At 41.2% G+C, this 19,680-nt stretch overlaps 8 protein-coding genes and 2 further genes across 8 annotated transcripts; 7 read left to right on the top strand and 3 right to left on the bottom strand.

The window, feature by feature from the left end:
- Positions 1–377: 377 nt before the first annotated feature.
- On the top strand, positions 378–3,341 carry CCC2 (Cu(2+)-transporting P-type ATPase CCC2; the record flags this gene model as incomplete). The annotated part of the gene is made up of 1 exon (XM_003647008.1): positions 378–3,341. One exon carries the CDS (start codon positions 378–380, stop codon positions 3,339–3,341), a length of 2,964 nt encoding a protein of 987 aa, XP_003647056.1.
- A 425-nt stretch (positions 3,342–3,766) lies between these two features.
- Ecym_5495 lies at positions 3,767–6,662 on the top strand (the record flags this gene model as incomplete).
- Positions 6,663–6,843: 181 nt separating this feature from the next.
- Positions 6,844–7,704, top strand: Ecym_5494 (hydroxyacylglutathione hydrolase; the record flags this gene model as incomplete). Its single annotated transcript, XM_003647007.1, has 1 exon — positions 6,844–7,704. One exon carries the CDS (start codon positions 6,844–6,846, stop codon positions 7,702–7,704), a length of 861 nt encoding a protein of 286 aa, XP_003647055.1.
- A 472-nt stretch (positions 7,705–8,176) lies between these two features.
- On the top strand, positions 8,177–9,364 carry Ecym_5493 (CUE domain-containing protein; the record flags this gene model as incomplete). The annotated part of the gene is made up of 1 exon (XM_003647006.1): positions 8,177–9,364. The coding sequence occupies one exon, from the start codon at positions 8,177–8,179 to the stop codon at positions 9,362–9,364; it is 1,188 nt and encodes a 395-aa protein (XP_003647054.1).
- An 813-nt stretch (positions 9,365–10,177) lies between these two features.
- Ecym_5492 lies at positions 10,178–11,556 on the top strand (the record flags this gene model as incomplete).
- Positions 11,557–12,119: 563 nt separating this feature from the next.
- Positions 12,120–12,422, top strand: Ecym_5491 (uncharacterized protein; the record flags this gene model as incomplete). Its single annotated transcript, XM_003647005.1, has 1 exon — positions 12,120–12,422. The coding sequence occupies one exon, from the start codon at positions 12,120–12,122 to the stop codon at positions 12,420–12,422; it is 303 nt and encodes a 100-aa protein (XP_003647053.1).
- Positions 12,423–13,061: 639 nt separating this feature from the next.
- On the top strand, positions 13,062–13,244 carry TOM6 (Tom6p; the record flags this gene model as incomplete). The annotated part of the gene is made up of 1 exon (XM_003647004.1): positions 13,062–13,244. One exon carries the CDS (start codon positions 13,062–13,064, stop codon positions 13,242–13,244), a length of 183 nt encoding a protein of 60 aa, XP_003647052.1.
- An 832-nt stretch (positions 13,245–14,076) lies between these two features.
- Positions 14,077–14,367, bottom strand: PMP3 (Pmp3p; the record flags this gene model as incomplete). Its single annotated transcript, XM_003647003.1, has 2 exons — positions 14,077–14,210; positions 14,334–14,367. The coding sequence occupies 2 exons, from the start codon at positions 14,365–14,367 to the stop codon at positions 14,077–14,079; spliced, it is 168 nt and encodes a 55-aa protein (XP_003647051.1).
- Positions 14,368–15,237: 870 nt separating this feature from the next.
- Positions 15,238–16,686, bottom strand: DBP5 (ATP-dependent RNA helicase DBP5; the record flags this gene model as incomplete). Its single annotated transcript, XM_003647002.1, has 1 exon — positions 15,238–16,686. One exon carries the CDS (start codon positions 16,684–16,686, stop codon positions 15,238–15,240), a length of 1,449 nt encoding a protein of 482 aa, XP_003647050.1.
- Positions 16,687–17,267: 581 nt separating this feature from the next.
- On the bottom strand, positions 17,268–18,485 carry STD1 (Std1p; the record flags this gene model as incomplete). The annotated part of the gene is made up of 1 exon (XM_003647001.1): positions 17,268–18,485. The coding sequence occupies one exon, from the start codon at positions 18,483–18,485 to the stop codon at positions 17,268–17,270; it is 1,218 nt and encodes a 405-aa protein (XP_003647049.1).
- Positions 18,486–19,680: the final 1,195 nt, after the last annotated feature.

Below are 19,680 nucleotides of genomic sequence, written 5' to 3'. Positions count from 1 at the left end.
ACGTCTTGGCTATGTAGAACCCACCCACTGCTGAGCTGCAACAGAACCAAGTTGATGCTGGATTCATAACCGTCTTTATTACATAATAAACCTCTAAACCACATACTATTTGCCTTCACTTCATTAAGGCAAATTTCGAGGTGCATCGTACATATTCACGGAGCCGTTAGGAAACCATACGGCGGGAGGGTGCAATAAGTTCACATAATTTAAAATAAAAGTTTTTAAAATATAGTATTATTGTGGGGACAAGTTTGCCGAAGGAGACGGAAATCCAACTGATATAAGTTCAGACCATTAAATAAGTAATTGTTGATCTGGTGGTTGGTTTTGTGGAGACACAGGCTGGATATTAGTGGTAGTACAGTGGGTTCAGAATGGGCTGCAGGTTCGCTTTAATCACGGTCAAAGGAATGACATGTGGGACCTGCGTTGATGCCGTTAGTAAGCAGATTGAGAAAGTTGATGGTGTGAAGGAGGTTGCTGTATCTTTGCTGACAGAAGAATGCCATGTGAAGTTTGATAGTGGCAAGGTTAGTGTGGACGACTTGAGAAGCGTTATTGAGGATTGTGGGTTTGTTGCTGTGGTAATTAGTGAACGGAGTGTAGGAACTAGTGATAAGGTACGAAACGGAGGTGGGAAGGTGGGTGAGGTCGACGGTGGGGGTATTGAGTATGGGGAGGGGAATGTGGGGGGTGATGCTGTGGCTAGTGGGGGGCTGTTTGGCTTGGGTGTGGATTTTGTGGGCGGGGGGAGGCCAAGTGTTAGTGGGTCTGGAGCTGTTGGGATGGATGTAATGGGCGGTGGTGTTATGTGCAAGGAAGAGCTTTCCACGGAAGAGCAGGTGCGGATGGGGATTCTTGATGTTGCAAAGATGAGAGGTGATCTGTTGAATGACGAGGAAGTGGTACGATTACGGATTTCAGGTATGACGTGTGGTGCCTGTTCTGCTGCTGTGGAGCGGGTGGTTTCCTCTATGCATGGAGTGCGGAAGGTACAGGTCTCTTTGGTTACTGAGGATGCGGAGGTCTGTTATAGCAAGTCGCAGGTGGGCTTGCGTGAGCTTGTCGATGCAGTTGAGGGTTGTGGATTTGAAGCGTCTGTCATTGTTGCAATGGATAATGCTGCACAATTAAAGCAGTTGGCCAGATTAGAGGAGATTGCTCTCTGGAAAAACCATGCAATAAATGCGGGTGTTTGTGCAGTTATTATTATGTGTTTATACATGGTAATTCCCATGGTGTTTCAGTCGTCGGAAGAGTATTTCCCATTCGTTCAAACTCCTATTAGGGGATTGTTTTATCGTGACATAATTGGGTTAATGCTTACTGGATATGTTGAATATTCTGTGGGAGTTTATTTCTGCAAGGCCGGATATGCCTCTATGCTTCATGGTTCTGGAACTATGGATACCCTAGTCTGTTTGTCGAATATAGCTGCGTTCGCTTTTTCTAGCTATGCGATTGTCTTAAATATTTGGAAGGGCTATTCTGAATTGCCAAATGTTATATTCGATACTTGCACTATGTTATTGCTGGCAGTCTCTCTGGGCAAATATTTTGAAGGCAAAGCAAAGTCTCGTACATCAAAGGCATTGTCCAATTTCATCTCTTTGACTCCATCTACATGTTTTGTAAAGGAATCGTCAGGAGAGCTAAAAGAGATTCCTGTCGAGCTACTTCAGGTGGGTGACATTATTGCTGTAAAACCAGGTATGAAAATTCCCGCTGATGGAGTCATCATTGAAGGAGAAACGGAGGTTGATGAGTCCCTAATGACAGGTGAATCAATGTTTATCAGCAAAACTGTGCAGTCTAATGTTTTGTGCGGATCCATTAATGGGCCGGGATTTATCTTATACAAGGCCACCAAGGTCGGCCAGGACACTAGATTGGCAACTATCATCGATATCGTGAAAAGCACACAACTATCTAAAGCACCCATCCAAAGGTACGCAGACTACATGGCTGCACGATTTGTACCGTGTGTTTTAATCCTGACAATTTGTACCTTTGTGTTTTGGATGGTTTTTAGCAGTATATCCTCCAAACCTCCAAGAGCTTTCAATGGTCCTAATGGTAAGTTTTATGTTAGTTTACAAACAGCAATATCTGTTCTAGTTGTTGCATGCCCATGTGCTTTAGGTCTTGCATCTCCAACTGCCATCATGGTTGGCACAGGCCTTGGCGCGAACAATGGTGTGTTGTTTAGAGGGGGCGATGTCATTGAAAACTGTGGATCACTGAATGCATTTTTGTTTGACAAGACAGGCATCTTGACTACTGGATGCATGGTAGTTAAGCGATTTGTGGCTATGATACCGTCAGATGAGATAGATTCGCTTCACTGGAGTTTAATCAACATAGCTGAGAAGATCAGCGAACATCCAATAGCGAAGGCTATAGTTCAGTATACCGACGAATATGCATCCCTAAAGCTACTGTCCAGCGCAGAAATAATAGAACAGAAGTTCGTAATGGGGAAGGGTCTCCGTTGTTCAATTTCACTCTCCGGTATCGTCTACAATGTTATTATTGGGAATAAAAGTTTAATGCCTACTGAGGTCAACGCCAAGACAAGTTGCACCGAAACTTACGTTTGCATAAATAATATTCTAATCGGAAAATTCGAAATATATGACAACTTGAAACAGGATGCTTATGATGTTATCCAGTACTTAATCTCGAAGGGATATTATGTGGGAATGGTCACGGGTGACAACCATGCGGCAGCTATGAGGGTAGCCCACGAGCTTGGTATGCCGTTGAACAACATATACAGTGACGTTTACCCTGAGCAAAAAAGTGAAATCGTATCACAGTTACAAAAAGAAAATAATTATAAAGTTGCGTTTGTTGGCGACGGCTTCAATGATTCAACTGCACTAGTCACTAGTGATTTGGGTATTTCGGTATCCACTGGTACGGAAATCGCTATAGAAGCAGCCGACGTCATAATATTGGATGACTACAACCCAGATAAATCCTCACTCAAGGGGTTAATATATGCATTGGACATTTCAAAGAAAACTTTCCAACGGATAAAATTAAACTTATTCTGGGCTGTTATTTATAATTCATTCATGATACCAATTAGTATGGGATTTTTATTGCCATGGGGTATTTCTTTACATCCGATGCTTGCTGCATGTGGCATGGCTCTAAGCTCTGTCAGCGTGGTAACTTGCTCATTACTCCTAGGTAGGTGGACTCCACCAGATTTTAAGAGCAGCGTTACGAGTCAAAACTCAGCTAGTATTTTCACGAGATGGCGCAACTATTTCAATTCCACAAATACCCCTAACGAGGAGATAGAGTTGCAAAAACGCCTAATTCCATAAAAGTAACCATAAGAATTACATCAAACAAACCAGGTGTTTTACATATTCCTTCTGCTTCGTATTACTTATATTTAATTTATTAATCTTGAACCCATTTTGTACTTAATTTTTAACCTAGCCATACCATTTTTTCACTTCTTGCTTAAATGAGATAACCTCTAATAACGCGCAACTACCTTCTCCATCTAAAATTTACTTGATGCTATAACTCCAATGCCTATAAAACGGCTCTTTTGCGTTTTTATCTTGGTTAGTTATAAATCCGATTTTTGAATAATATATAAACGTTAGATTCGACATTGCAACCGGCGGACTTCCTAGACGCGGCAGAGAGCGATGATGAATGGTTTACTTGACATTGTACTCTCAAGTTACGCGGTTTAGCAAAGGCTCAAATAACAGCTATATAAGAGACTCTGCAGCGGATGGTTATCCTTGGAATGCATGAAAAAGAGCAAATCACGTTTGAAAATTTGGTTATTGACAAAATCTTTGGTACTTCCTCGAGTTCCAAGTCATGTTTCTGTCATTCTGGATCCAAGGTTGCGTATGTGGCTAGTGGCGGTGTTGTTGTATCCGATGTTGAACTCGTTAATGAATCAACTGGAGAATATTCGTCAGCAGAGGATAATCAATTGATAAAAGGGGATATAGAAAGTACTGACCTTGAAGGGAATGAGTGCGGGTTTAGAGTTAGTTCTCAAAGGTTTTTTTGTGCCTATTCGACAGTTCAGCTATCTTCAGACCTTATCCTGCCATCTGCTACTGCAATTAAGGATGCGTTTGGTATGTTTAAGCAAGACCAGTCGATATTGATAAAGGGTAGTAATTGGCGGGACACAGAAGAGGCAGAGAAGGTTTCTTATGCGACTACGTCTGATCTTACACCTGCTCGTCTAACGCCTAGTAAACTCAAAAATAAGATCAAAACCATATCGTGTCTTAGTTTATCGATAGATGGGAGATATATGGTCGTTGGAGAGGTTGGTCATAAGCCTAGGATATTAATTTACTCATTAGCACCCGATTCCAATGATTTCCCGGTGTTTGTTATACAACAGCATTCATTTGGGGTTGCGAACTTGAAGTTTCACCCAACAGATGCTAGGATTTTCATGAGTTTGGGTCTGATTAATGATGGGTTTATACACATTTGGAAGTTGACGACTAACGGTGTTGTATTACTTGCAACTAATAAGAATATATCTTTAGTGAAAGATGTATTATGGTACGATTCAAGGTTTTTGACTTATGGCGTAAGGCATTTAAAGGAATGGAAATTTGATCATCAAAACCCTCAAGGGCCTGTCAGTAAAGTACCCTCTTCGAGATCAAGAACTGCATTAAAGGGGAAAAATATTGTTCTAGGGGAATTTCTAAACGCCACTTTTATTGATGCAACATTAGTAGCTGATAATCGTATCTTCTTGCTAACGGACAAGAATTACCTTTTATTATATGAAAACAGTCAACTCAGTAGCGTTTACAATTTGGAACACTGTGTTGAAGGACATGTGGTTGGAATTTTAGCGGATTATGAAAACGATACATTATGGGCGATAGCTGAAGGGGATATTCATCCAATTTCATTGAAGTATATTTTAGAAAATCAAGAGAAGATTAAGCCAAATGACCATGCGATTGCTTCTCATGGATCGGAAAAATACATGGGAAAATTTATACAGAATTTAACCGTTCCAACTTCTCAGCCTGCGCTTTTACCAGGAAGTAGTAGCAACTTACAAGGTATAATCACCATTAGGATTGATGTCTGATTTGCTCTATGTCACCACTGAAGGTTGTCTGGGATTCTTTGATGTCAATAACCAGCGTACGCATCCAATTGTTTACTCTGTTTTGAACAACATTGCTGGTTGTAAGAGAAGTAACAATAACTGTATATTGCTTTGGTCAAAAGAGGGATGTTTCAAACGTTGGGATGAATACAAAGAGCAAGTTATTAGCCTAGGATTTTCTCTCAATCCATACCTACCATTTGCAAATTCAATTGATAATGAAATAACCGCGGCTGAGATGTTTGAAACAGCAAATCGTAGTTTATCCCTCGCTATAGGAACAAAAGTGGGCGATTTACATATTTACGAATTGCATGATGATGATGTTACAAAGAAGATACTAGACACTAGAGCTCATTCTTCAAAAATAAATGATATTACTCATATACAGCTTGGTACTAAGATCAAAATAGACATAGTGGTCAGTATTAGCCGTGATAGAACTATACAGGTTTTTTTGTTTAAAGAAGGAAAGTGGAACTTACAAGAAACCCTAACGGATAATAAAGGGAATGTTATAAAGATGGTTCGTTATCAGAACATTTTGTTTGTTGCTTCTGCAGATAGATCAATTGCAAGATACAGATTTGAATTCATTGATGGTGACCTTATAATTTATAAGGAAAAAATACTCTCAATTAAGTCGTCACCAGTTAATATTCATTTATTTGGTGATAAGGTTATTATATCAACTACTGATAAACAATTGCTAATATACGACAAGGCTTTTGAGAAATACAGATCCTTAAAGGTTTATTCTGATACCGATGAACCAATAATGGTAGAAAATTTATTTGTTAACCTTGCCAATCCTAAACAAGAAGAGATATTGTGCTCTTCATCGGATAAGGTTTTGAGGTGTTATAATTTTGTTACGGGAAAGTTATTAAAACAGTATTTCGGCCATTCAGAACCCATTATTGCTTTATTAACTTCACAAACAGGGAAGCTGCTCTCCATATCTTCCAATGGTTGTATTTTCTGTTGGTCACCACATGAGTCAAATGTACACGAAGAATGGGAGGTAGCTAAACCTCTATCAAGTGAAATTATAAGGCCAATTGCTAAAGATGCTTCTGAAGATAGAGCTGTATCAAGAAAGGTAAAGAAGTATGATTTAGCCCGCTCTTCTTGCACGAAAATTCAATATACCTCTGTTTCTCCTGTTAAGCCTTATACGCATCTAACGTCTAATGAAGCACCATCTCCTGATTCCCCACGCTTAACTAAAGTCATTACGAATCAAAGGTTTCAGAATACTCCTTTAAAGGCATCGAATACAAAAATATCCACAAGGAACACCGAATCTGATGGATTTTTGCAATATAGTACATTGTTATCTCAGTTGAAGAAGTTTAGAACACAGGTCATCCCGATGGCAGAAGATATACAAGATCCTCACCACGAAGCTATCATAAATGAAATTAAAATGATCTACTCAGTGATCGAGCCTCCACACAAATTGTTAGAAAAGTACAGCGAGTCCTTGTTGAATCTAGTAGAGGAGAAATTTCAAAAACTGTAGGTGCTATAACTTATATAGAAGTTTCAATATTTGCCTTATATTTCATAGAGCAGTACATCCTTACATCTTGATTTTTTAAGTAAATCAATTTTAGCTAATATTACGCATAATACATATCTCCACCACCTGGTTATACTGCCAACTACACATACTTGACTGGCACTGAGAGAAAGTTATTTGGATGCCATTTATCACCAAGTTTAGAGTTATACAATCGAGGCAAATGCATGTGAAAGCTATAAAAATGAGGTGGTTAACCGGCGGGGTCAACTATAGTTATTTAGTCTCCACTGATGATCAAAAAGCATCATGGCTAATTGACCCTGCGGAGCCTCTTGAAGTATTATCATCATTGAGTAGATCTGAGAAACAAAACGTGACAGCAATAGTAAATACCCATCACCATTATGATCACTCTGGTGGTAATATTGCAATTTTAGCAGCGTTGAAAACAATAGGTATCAGTGTACCTGTTATTGCAGGGTCTAATATCTCTCCAAGAGCCACGGAGATTCCTAAGCACCTACAGCGTTATCAATTGGGTGATACAATCGATATATTGTGTATTAGAACTCCGTGTCACACACAGGATTCCATTTGTTACTTTATGGAAGATAAGAAGTCCGGTGACTGTGCGGTGTTCACAGGAGATACCTTATTCACTGCTGGATGTGGTCGCTTCTTCGAAGGAACAGCGAAGGAGATGGATATGGCATTAAACCAAAATCTAATCAATCATGTTGAAAAGCTTTCAAGTGCCAAAGTTTACCCAGGACATGAATACACTAAGGGCAATGTTCTGTTTGTGCGAAGCGCCATTTATAAAAATTATGGAGAGAATGAAGCCTTTGATGAATTAGAGAAGTTTACTAACGCTAATGAAGTTACAACTGGGCATTTTACACTCAAAGATGAAACCAATTACAACCCTTTCATGAGGTTAAATGATCCTATTGTGAGAAAGCGGGTGGGAGATAAAGATGGTTCCTGGACCAGCTCCCAAGTGATGAATAAGCTGAGACACATGAAGAACAACGCATAAGACAAAAACCCTGGCTGTTTAAGCACAAAACCAGACCTAAACTCTAAGCTATTTACTTAGACCTCGAATATAAAGTATATTTAAAAGAATATTAGGAAAGAAGAATATCCGAAGATCATAAAGATAAACTTTTGGTCTTCTTTTGCCGCCCACAGGCCTCCCAACTTCACAGACAGGCAAAAAAACATGTTGGACGATGGGAGGCTCCCAAAAAAGACTAACAGCCCACGAATACAAGTAGACGTTGACTATTACGCAGTATGCTGTGGTAGTTTTGCAGGTGATGGATGTCACCTTATAGCGCCGTAGTGGAGGCCAAATGATTTTACGGTTACCCGGTGTGGTCATTTCCATTTTCGAGGCAGCGAGCAAAACTTGGAACTTCTATTTAAAATAGGGATGGATGTACACTAGAGCTGTACCCTCGGGTTCGAGCCAACCATATATGCATTATCAGTGAAGGTGTATAAGAATGGTGGCGTCAAATCAGACTCCTATTGAGGCGATAGATGATGTTTCTCTGGAAGAGCGTGCTGAGAGCAATGACAGAGAATTGAAGAGCGCTAGCTCGACCAGTACGAAGATTCCTGGTGCGGGCAATACTGCAGATGGGACATCAAAGGTTGATGATTTGTCCAAGGATGAGAATGAGAACGAGGATAAGAAATTAAGTAAGAAAGTTCCAGTTACGGTCGAGGCTAAGAAGAAGAGTGAAGGGAAGGAAGATGGGGAGCCAGAGGCTGTGAAATCCCCTGCTAGTAGGTCCGAGGATGGTCCGGCAACTACAGAAAAAGTTGATCCAGTATTAAGTGAGCTGAAGAGTGCGTTTCCTAACATAGAGGAGAAATATATAAAAGCAGTGTCAATAGCTTCAGAGGGGGGGATAGCGTCGGCCTTTAATGCGTTGTTATATTTGTCTGACCCTTCTTTCGAAAACGAGGCCATGGCAACCACGAAACAAACTGCTGCAGCCGCTACAGCAGACCGCAAGAGTGGTAAACTGACGCAGTTGGAGGAGGATGAGCTGTTAGCCAGAGAGCTATACAAAAGCTTCAACAAGATGGGGGGTATTCAGGACGAACGAGCAGCTCGTGAGCGTAGGATACGTGAGCGGGAGCGGGAATTTAGAAGACAACAAAATCGTCGTCATGAAAAATACGAACACAAGAACTCCGATATAGACGAAGATGACGACGACGACTTTATTGAAGTTCTAAACCGCGGATTGCAAGAGACATCCAAGAAGGTGGGCAAATGGTGGGAGGGTTTGAAGAAAAACTTTAATGAGGAGGAAGAACGTGAATTCCAAGATACGCAAAATGATGCACCGCCTCAACGTCAACGGCGCTTCAACTCCTTTGGTGCTCGTGATGATGATGGCCTGCGGTCTTCTGTATACAAAATGCAGGACTCCCAAATCTATCACTATAACAGCTATGACGTAAACGACCAGGAAGCTCCTCCTCGGCTACCTCCAAGAAACAAAAACGGCATCGCAGAAGCCACCAAACGCAAGATGTGGCAACCACTGCCACCAGAACCAGAGCTAGCGGCTGAAACCAAGGTTACTGCAGAAGGAAATATCTCCACCACCAATGCCACTCGTCGACGTGATCCCAGCCAAGAAGCATTTTTAATTAACAGCGATGATGAACTTTAAGATTTATTTTTTGTAAACATAAGGAAAATTATTATTACCCTTATATTATTATATATATAATGTTTCTGATCAGTGCCTATTGCATTTCTTCAATTTAATTATTTTTGCAGATAATGTAGATAAAGGTTACTTGTAGTAAACAAGTTCATCATTCCAGAAACACCACTATGATACAAAGAGCCAAACAGATGTTAGCACACGTTGCCCTGAGCCTTCAGGTCCAACTGGGATAACTCACTGCAGGTAACCAGCAACACACACAAATGCATAGATATTTTGCCATTTGCAGATAATAGAGACAAGAGATGCTTGGGCAGAACTGGCACTTTGCTAAGAACATGCTAACCTTCAGCGTACTTATATATATCTTCAATTTTATCATTTTACAAATCTATTTCGTACATGATGATGTTAATCCTGCCCGGTAGGGCTTGCTGGAGCGTGGACTAGAGACGTTTAAAGAGTAAAGGAGCAGTAGATATAGGGCGGGATGCCTCCAATAGTGCTTAACGCTACAGCACTTGCAGAACATGTTCGTTGTTTTGTTTCGAACCGTATTTTGGGGGGACTGGTGCTGCAAAGCACCTTAGCGCACATTTGGTTACCCGGCCTGACCAGTTCGTTAGTCTATCTGCACTTTTTAAAGGGAAAAAGAAACAGTTAAAATTTTAACAAAGGGGCACTAACTAAATAAAAGTGTTGATAGCGGTTTTAACTTAGCACTACGATTAGGTAGTAAGCAGAAGGTTTTTCAGGATTCAGCAGCGGATAGTGTGTTGGAGCTGTTGCATTGAACAGTGATTTGGGGCATTAATGAGTGAACATCAAGGTATCATTACTCAGGTGTCGCCTGAGCAGCAGCTGGGTGGTTCTCAACTAATGAATGAACAAGTGGAACAAGGTTATTATGATGATAATACATTGATTCATTTAAACATTCAAGGTAGGCATTATTATATTACCAGGGATCAACTAATGTCATTACCTGAATCTTTATTACTTTGTTTATTTCCTAGTGGTGTTTTTATGGACCGCGATGGTCAAGTCATCACTAATTTAACTCCAGATGATGAAGTGTTCATTGGAAATTTTCCGTCAGATTGCTTTGAATCTATTATGGAGACGTATACGACAGCACAGAATGATTTGGAGAATTTCCCAGTTAATGAGATATTTGATAGAGGGGCCTCACAACAGGACTATGTTGGTGGTAAAGGGTTTTTGGGTTTTCTTCAAGCCATAGCCAGCAGCCCTCCGAGCCAGATGTGTTGCATGAGAAGCCTGCGATTATTGTGTTAAGAGAGGACTTGGATTATTACTGTGTTCCATCCGTATCATTGTCATTGGAGGAGGAATCGCAGGAGGGGCAGGGCGTTCTCTTGGACCAATTGATGACACAAATAAAGAGTGCTGCGGGCAGCCTCTTGTGTCAACAAACATCTGTGTTTCAAGGGCTATATTCATCTAACAGGATAAGAAGGCCTGCTGGTGAGAAGCAGCATTCAAACCAAGCATCAATTCAGCTAGGCCCAGCTGAGCAGCACCTTATGGACATGCTATGTTCAAGCGGTTTCCAGGAGAATTCAACCTGGGGGAACCGCTCTCAAGAACAGGGTAAAACCGTTATATGCTCTTTATCTTTGTGTCGTCTTATGAATGAAACGGTGCAAGAGTTTAGGGATAAAGTCGAAGAAGCTAAGAGGAAGCTCGATGAACAAAGGCTTTCACAAAACGAACAACAGAATTTTAGTCAACAAAGCACTGAAGGTGAAAACATTCAACAGACACCTACTGTTGCCTCAACTACAGCCCCATCGATGCGTACAAGTGCTGATGGTAAGCGCAGATCCCGCATTTCTGCATTTACAGATAATGTTCGTTCACGGTCTAGCTCCCGGAATAGATCTGGCTCGAGACAAAAGAACACTACTGCAGAACCTAGTCTTTACGACTTGGTTCCAAAGCCTGAGATAAACACCAAGTTATTATTATTCTGGAAAAAACCAGCGCGCAAGTGCTGGTGGGGCATCGAAACCTTGACCCTAGATGTCCGATTGAATGGTTATTATGACCATACTGTAGGTAAACTCAGCCTTTCGCAGCATTCTCCATTAAGACTCATATCTATTCCCGTTAATTTACATATCCGTCGTGTATGGACCTTAGAGTTATCCGTCGTAGGCATGCAATAATAGACTCTTTCCACCACGCGGCCTCTGCCCGCCTCACTTTAGCTGCATTTTACGTTAAAATACATATTAGAAATCGCCGTAAATCTGTTAACTAGGCACAAAGGAGAAGCAGGTATGCGCATATGCAGCAAAATCTTCTTTACATACTGCTGCACCTTATATACTCTATAAATGAAATGTAGACTATACAAATCCTCAAACACCTCTATCAACTTTTTCATCTCGCTCCCGATTCCTCCTAATCCGTCTCCTGCCCTTTCCCCGCCCTTCCCCTGCTTTCTGTCATCCGAAAGAGCGTTGACATACGACTACCCCACCGTTTCTAACTCTCCAAGACCCTCTTTACAAGTTACTCTAACTCCACGTAAGCGGTGATGCCTGCATATCTTTTGCGGAGCTCGAAAATCGAGTCAGACCCGAGAGAGCAATCTTCGTAGCTAAGCCCGAGAGAAACTACTAATATCTGAAGATACCGTTATTATAAGGATATTCAAACATTTAAGTCTCGAGAAAGCAGTTTTCAGACCCTTTCACGCACTCAAAGTTCTCTGTTACCAACAATAATGCAGAACATGGATGCCGTTCTTCGAGTTCTCCGGGCGTTGTATGATGTCTTCAACATGATCGTCTACGTTGTTCGAACAGCATGCTGGCTATTTGCCTGGATTTTGCTGTTACCAATTTTACTGATGTATTTGTACGACTTATCCCTCTACGCAGTCAGACTGAGCACAGGCAAGTCCTCCCATCCTGAAGATGACATAGACCAAGTGCCCGTGGACCGAACCCTCAACAAGCCGCTGAATACGGATGATGGTTCAGCCATCGTTGTGACAGGCGTTCAGATCGTAACTAGTGATTCATGACAGGCCCCATTACAAGGTCCCAAACAGTACGTTGCTGCTGTTGTTATATTACTAGTGGATTGTGCAATATCTCGGCTTTGTTTTTGAGTTTTTATGATATTAATGTGATTCAAATGTGCTGTGCTGCGTGGTTTGTGACACCCCCCCCCCAATAAAAAAAGCTCCTTCCTCCCGTTTTTGGAAGAAGTTCTTCTGTATGTCCTTTCTGATTTATGTTGATTTTAACGCTCGATGATTTATGCCTCCTGGAGATATTGTGGTTTTAGTGGACTTGTGGGAGTACCACTGCTGCTCTCGCCTATACTAGTTTATGACAGACAGTATATGCAAAACAAAGTGCATTGAGCTGTATATATGTTACATAATATCTACACATCCACGTAGGCACTAATCATCATACTCTAATCTTTTGACTGTTTTATAGCTGATGGTCGCAGATGCAGAGGGTGCTCAGCGTGGTTGTTGACGACTGGCTGTATGTATGGTCTGTGTCAGCGATTTTATGTCACGTGGATAGAATTAATTGACCTATTTTCTTCAGTACTGATTTTGCTTAACAAATTTCGAAAATTTTCTTCTCATGTATATTACTACTGATTTCACTCTATCCAAGGTAAAAGACAAGCAGAGATAAGAGTCATGAACAGCGGTTTGTATAGTATTCCAGCGTCCAGTGCTAGTTCTACACCTAAGAAGCAGTCAAGATTTCAACAGTTTAAGGAATCTCCTGCGTTTCCAGTGTTGGTTAACGTGACGCTTTTCGGCTTGGGCGTTGCATTCATGCAATCGTCATTGATGGATATGATGGCACCACAACTATGAGTTGAGTATACGCCGCCTGATCACCATGATATCAACCTGTATATATGTATAGAGAATATTAAGTAGAAGGAATCAAATATCACGTGATCAATTGTTCGTCTGGTTTTGCAAGTCAGCCTGCTGGCCCTGAATAATGCAAAACGGATAATTGCTTATCTAAGCCGGTCATGCATTACGGTTACGACTACGTCAAGAATCGGCAGGCAAGGTGACTATTGTTCCGGCTAAGCCGAGTACATCTGGCCTCTCAGCGCGATGTATCGTCGCGATATATGTCTCAATGAAAGCCAGATGATAAGCGACAGTGGCTGGAACCACTGTTGCAAGTAAGGTTCAAGGGCCGGTCGGGTAATGCGTGCAACTGTCACCGCAACTCTTAGCATCTACAGTTTACCAGGCACGTGATGCAATATATATCCCGGTACGACGCGGCGTTTTGTCCGGGGAGACCCGGACGGTTGACCAGCGACCAGCGACACTGAAAAATCTGATCTTTACAAAAAAGAAGCTTTTTAAACTAGACCAAGATGGAATTTTGTATTAAAGTAAAAATTAAACACGAAGCACACACATATATAACCATTGCCTTCTTCTAATTATCGTTTATCAAATATAGAATGGCATGAGGCATGGTTATCCACATTAGGACGAAATATTTGTCAATGAACTAGAAATAGGTTAAGTTTCTTTTGCTATTTTCCCTCTTTGTTTTCTGTTATTATCAAATACGGCTCTTTTACTTCTTTCTCTGCAGTATGTCAACTCCAGAGAAAGGAGGGGGGTGGGGGTAAATGAATATCTGAAAACGCATTTGAAAAACGGGCAGGTCCGTTTAGTTTGTGAGGACTACGTAAAGAGCATAGAGCATACCTGGGAAGAAGAAGAAAATGGTCAAAATAAGGTCAATAATACATTCAACACCCCATCCACGGGCTAGAAACACAGCTAACGGAGGTAGAAAGATGGCTACACGTATTAGTAAACGTTGTTATCGAAGAGAAGGTATTGCAACGGCGGCAATGGGGGGATTGTTTCGCCCCTGAATTTGTAAACCAAAACATGATGACTTCAAAAATAATAAATACATACCAATGATAATATTGATGATTTTCGTAGAGTCCATGGTTGATATATTTTGATAAGTACAGTGAGTGCTCTTGTGGAAATAAATTGCGTAGACGCTACAAATAGGTACCAAAGTTTTTCTTGGGGATTACAAGTATTGCAGAGGGCGATATTTATACTGGAGACAGAATTTTTACTTTAAAAGCAAATGCGTCGGAAAAGGGGATTAGTAAAAACTCATAGTAAAAATATGTGTAGTTCATATTCTTAATGTTGGTGATAGATATAATATAGGAGAAACAGACTGAAAAAAGCCTCGTACAAGCTAATCTACCTGTAGAGTATTCGTAGGTAGAGGTTTTACCATGTAGCCGTATTGGTAGTTGGTACGGGGTTTTATAGGAGGGCTTAACCGTCCCTTACCGACAGGCTGTAGGAAATGACTTACTTCTATTGGTTGGCTTCTCAATGTTTCTAGGGATTACATGATAGGGAGCAGCAGCGGACAAGGAAGAGCAGGATTTCATTTACATAAGGGAGGGGGTTGGGTTCAACTTATATTATATATATATATATATATATATTTATGGTGATTAAGCAGTTAAAGATGTCATTCAATGCATGAAAAACCTTATATAATATTATTTTACATATTATATATATATTAAAATACTATTATATATATAAAAATATATTAGTAAAAATTTTTAATATAATAGGTCAATATGCAAGATTATATATGTAAGAGAGCATGCTTATAATATAATTAATTATACATACCTGTATGTGGATATACAGGCCCAATATATATATACGGAATGGTATTTTTTTGTCGTTGTTGTGTGAGTGGGAGAGTATTTTGGCGTACATAGAGCGTGCAAGATGAATAGGTCCCCACGCCTGTTTTTTTGTCTATTATTCAATTGTATCACTTCAAGACTTTCTTTACTATCTTTTCCATCTCGTCCATGTCTTCAGTAGGGACCTTTGTGATATCTATGTCACCAAAATATTGCTGAATAGCAGACAGGACATCAAAGGACTTCCTATCATGGATGAAGGAAATAGCGACACCTGTTCTGCCAAATCTGCCTGTTCTGCCGATACGGTGGACATAGGTTGATGGATCTGGTTGGCCATTAGCTGTTACTGGCAAGTCATAGTTGACCACCATCGAAACGGTAGGGATATCAATACCTCGAGCTAGAACGTTTGTGGTGATCAGAACTTTAGATCTACCCTCTCTAAAATCATCAATTAGTTTATCTCTATCACTGGTTTGCAAGTCACCATGCAAGATAGACACTTGGTGGCCTTCCTTTTTCAGTTCTGCATATAACATATTAGCGGTTTGCTTCGTTTGAACAAATATGATGGAGGAACCAATTGTCATTAACCCATATAAATCACACAACACTTGGAACTTATGCTTTTCGTCGTTACAGTCCATGAATAGTTGTCTGATAGCTTCGACATTCACTTCGTTTCTCTCTAGTTCTAGGGAGTTGGCGTCGGGGACCACTCTTCTTGCGTAATTTCTGACACTATCGTCAAACGTTGCAGAGAAGAGGACCAATTGGCAGTCTTTAGGGAGGAATTTCTTCACACGAATGCATTGATCCCCCAGACCTTGTTTGTCAAGCATATTATCAGCCTCGTCCAACACAAACACCTTGACCGTACCCAATTGGATCATCTTTCTGCGCATCAAATCAAGAACCGTACCTGGTGTGCCTACAATGATGTGGCTTTTGATAGCTTTATTCTTTTCATAGGAATCCGGTACTATTACCTGTGTGGATATATTTGTATATTTGCCCATCTCCTGAACTACTTCCAAAGTCTGCCTTGCTAACTCTCTAGATGGGGCCAAACAAATCGCCTGTGTGGCGTCTACCTTGGGATCCACACGAGAAAGCATGGTTAGGGAAAAGGCTGCCGTCTTCCCAGTACCAGATTGCGACTGTGCAATCATATTTCTAGGAGGATTGTGTAATAATAATGGTAGGGCACGCTCTTGAATCTTGGAAGGTTTCTGGAATTTCATAGCGTACAAACCTTTCAATAGTTCTGCAGCAAGACCCAATTCCTCAAATGTATGAGCACTATACAGAGGTGAATTGGGATCTGCTTGCAGATCTGCAAGTTTCACCTTAACTTCATAGTTGGACTTGATCAAATTGGAAGCAACCTGCTGTTTTGGATCTTTCGAGATGGCCGTCGCATTCAAGTCGTCGGCTGCAGGATCCACTTTTGGTGCACTGGGAGCAGCCTTCGCTTGATCCTGTAAACTCTCACTGACATTCGCATTGATCTCTAAACGAGCAAGCATATCAGATGCCTCATGATTTGGAGAATTTTGGTCTGGTATTGACATACTTGTTAGTATATGAATCGCTCAGGAAATATTTTTAAAATCGAAGTGTGTTAATTAAACCTGTGCAAACGTACTAGCCATAATATGTGAAATATATAAGAGTTTGATATGGGAACTGACCTGTCGGTAATATACTGTACTGAACGACCCTTATATATAGCGCTGGTGGATTCAGGTTTGTTAGACTGGAGGCAATATGATGTAATATTCTTGTATATATATTGTAATTTTTAATTACATCGAATTTTTTTTTGGAATACCAAGAGAAAAATGTCGTTATGGAGGAGGAGAAAAAAAATCTCGAAAATGATAATGTCGTATATGTTGATATATTTTCGTTACCCGGAAATATTTATGCCAAGCGTGCCGCCCGCCAGAGAAACGCTAACTATACAGACAGTGTCATAACCAATTACTAATCACCGTAGAGTAATTATAAATGTACTCCATATGTATAGAAGGGCATTACTGTTGCATGCTTCCTGCCGAAAAAAAATTCTGCTTAAATATGGCCTGGAGTAATTAAATGAAAGCTCATGGCCGCACAAGCTCTGTTGTTAAATAAAGAAAATGATTATTCATTACATGCCATCTGGAGTCCAATCTAGTCCCAAGCGCTGGTATACAACAGCTTGGCAATGCGACCATAGTTGTGCTTTCTCCTCCTTTGTCAAAACCACCTTAACGTTCTGATTGGCCGACTCCTGTTGATGCTGATATGTGCCCTTTAGTAAGGCTCTTTTCAGTAAAGAAGTAGACCTATTATGCTTGCTTGGAATGGTAGATGGTGGCGGCATGTCGGGTTTTTTAATTAGATGCTGCTGTTTCCATCGCTTATAAGACCGGCAAGAGTTTCTGAAATCAAATCTGCACTGTGCCTCCACCGCCAGGTTTAACAAATAATTCTCAATAATGTTCCTCCATTCAGGCTTTGAGAGACGCATTACCTCCTCATTCCGCCCCGTTACTTGTTCGTGCCGCTTCCTCGCTGCAGCTACGGTGTACCTAGCCCCCGTTAGCTTAAACTCATAATCTAAATTCGCCTCCATGTATATATCTGATGTCACAAGCGTATCAATGATGGTCTCGTCCGGCGAGTCTAACTGCAACAACTGGAACCTGAACTGCGGCATTTCGCCCTGCGTTCCCCCAGGTAGCTGAATAATTGGTAATTGATTCCCCCACTCGGGCCTAAGCTGCTCTACAATCAACAACGAACGGATATCGTTCAAATCCCAGTCAAGCAGCTCTCTGGAGGTGAACGTTGGACGTCCATTGGAAAATAAGTTCTGCGGATTCATCAGGATCTCCGGCGCGTACATGTCGTAAAACACTTTCGGAAGCGCATCTTCAAGCAGTAGCACCTGTCGGCCCCCCTTAACCCTCTCATCCTGCGTACTGTCCATAGACGGAACAGTATCCTCTGTCTGCTGCGAAAACAGCGACACATGCCCAGAAGTGACACTCGAAATTATTGACTGCTGATCTGACGGCGCCCTGCCACCATCTGCAGCATCGCTCACCGCGCCAGCCTTCTTATGCAACAGCCTTTTCCTTATCTCATCACGTGCCCGATCCGCATATTCCGATGGAGCATTAATAAACTGTTTCTTCCTACCCCCACCAATTCCAACCCCATTTATCGACAAACCACCAACCACCTCTCTACCACCACCACTGCTACCACCACTGCTGCTCCCCTCCTCATCTATAACCCCTAACTCCCGAGGCCTGCCGCGCGACAACAACCCAGGCAAGATATGATTGCTGTTCGTCGGTGGTGGAGGTGATACAAACATCCTTTTTGTCTTGCTGTATGAGATAATATTCGGATTTTCTATTTCTCCAGAGCACGTTCGCACCTTCACATACACACACACCACACACAAGAAAAATTACTTGTCTTCGCCTTTTCTCTCTTACAATTCCGCTAGCACTGTATCTTCAACCCCTTCACTCAGATCTCTTTCTTCCTCGTTCTCTCGCTCTCTTTCTCTATCTATCAATCTGTCTCTGTCTGTCTGTATGTTATCTTGTGTCGCCCTCTTTTCCCCAACTATATTACTGAAAAAAAACCTTAAATAGGGCTCCTTCTTGCTCCTACTTGCTCCTACTTGCTAAGGTACAACGAACACACACACAACAACAACAACAATTCCCCAAAATCTCTCTATCTCTTTCTTCTTGTTTTCTGCTGTTCCCTCCTTCTTCCCCCTTCTCCCGTCTTTAGAAAATCTCTGGATTCGCTCCTTTTAACTTCCTGCTAATATATTTCTTCTCATCATCATTATACCTTGCTGTTCCTGTATAATATATTCGAAATCGACAAAGCCAACTGCAGTGCGTTTTTTAACTTAAAATGCGCTCCCGAACTCACGCAATTTTCCGCTTTCCGACAGAACCTTCCGAAAGAACGAAAAGAGCTAAAACGCATATTATTGTACATGGGCTTAGAGAATGATAATAACTAAGTGCTAGATGCTAATTTTAAAACACTATTACAGGGGCTTCTGACAACTGGCTACGAAGGGATGACGTTAAAAATAAAGTCTCGTTGGTGCTGTTGCGCAGCAGCAGAAGCAGAAGCAGCAACAGTAACAACGATGCCAGTAACGTGTAAATTATATCCGAGTAGATTATGTTATCCGATTAAAAGTACCATAGGTCTTCGAACAAAAGCACCAGAAACCATAAAACGACGTTTTTCCTGAAGGCAGATCTCTCGCTGTGGCTCGGTACGTACATACGTGCATTATCGTTTAATTCGTACAGGTCTCTCTGTGTGATTCTCGAAACATCGGGAAAGGCTGCCGAGCACAGGCGGCACACGGACAGGCCGAAGGTGCCGGAATAACAGAGGAGATGCATATGGACGGTACGCAACACCCATACATGTCTTGATGTTATATTGTTATCGATTCTGTTTGAGCGTAAATTGTTCCGGAGGAAAGGGCGGAATAACTGTGGGGTAATCATGAAACCGAAGGAAAAGAT

This window comes from Eremothecium cymbalariae, chromosome 5 (genome assembly GCF_000235365.1).
Source record: "Eremothecium cymbalariae DBVPG#7215 chromosome 5, complete sequence".
Classification (NCBI taxonomy): Eukaryota; Fungi; Ascomycota; class Saccharomycetes; order Saccharomycetales; family Saccharomycetaceae; genus Eremothecium; species Eremothecium cymbalariae.
This window is presented reverse-complemented; position numbering and strand designations above follow the sequence as displayed.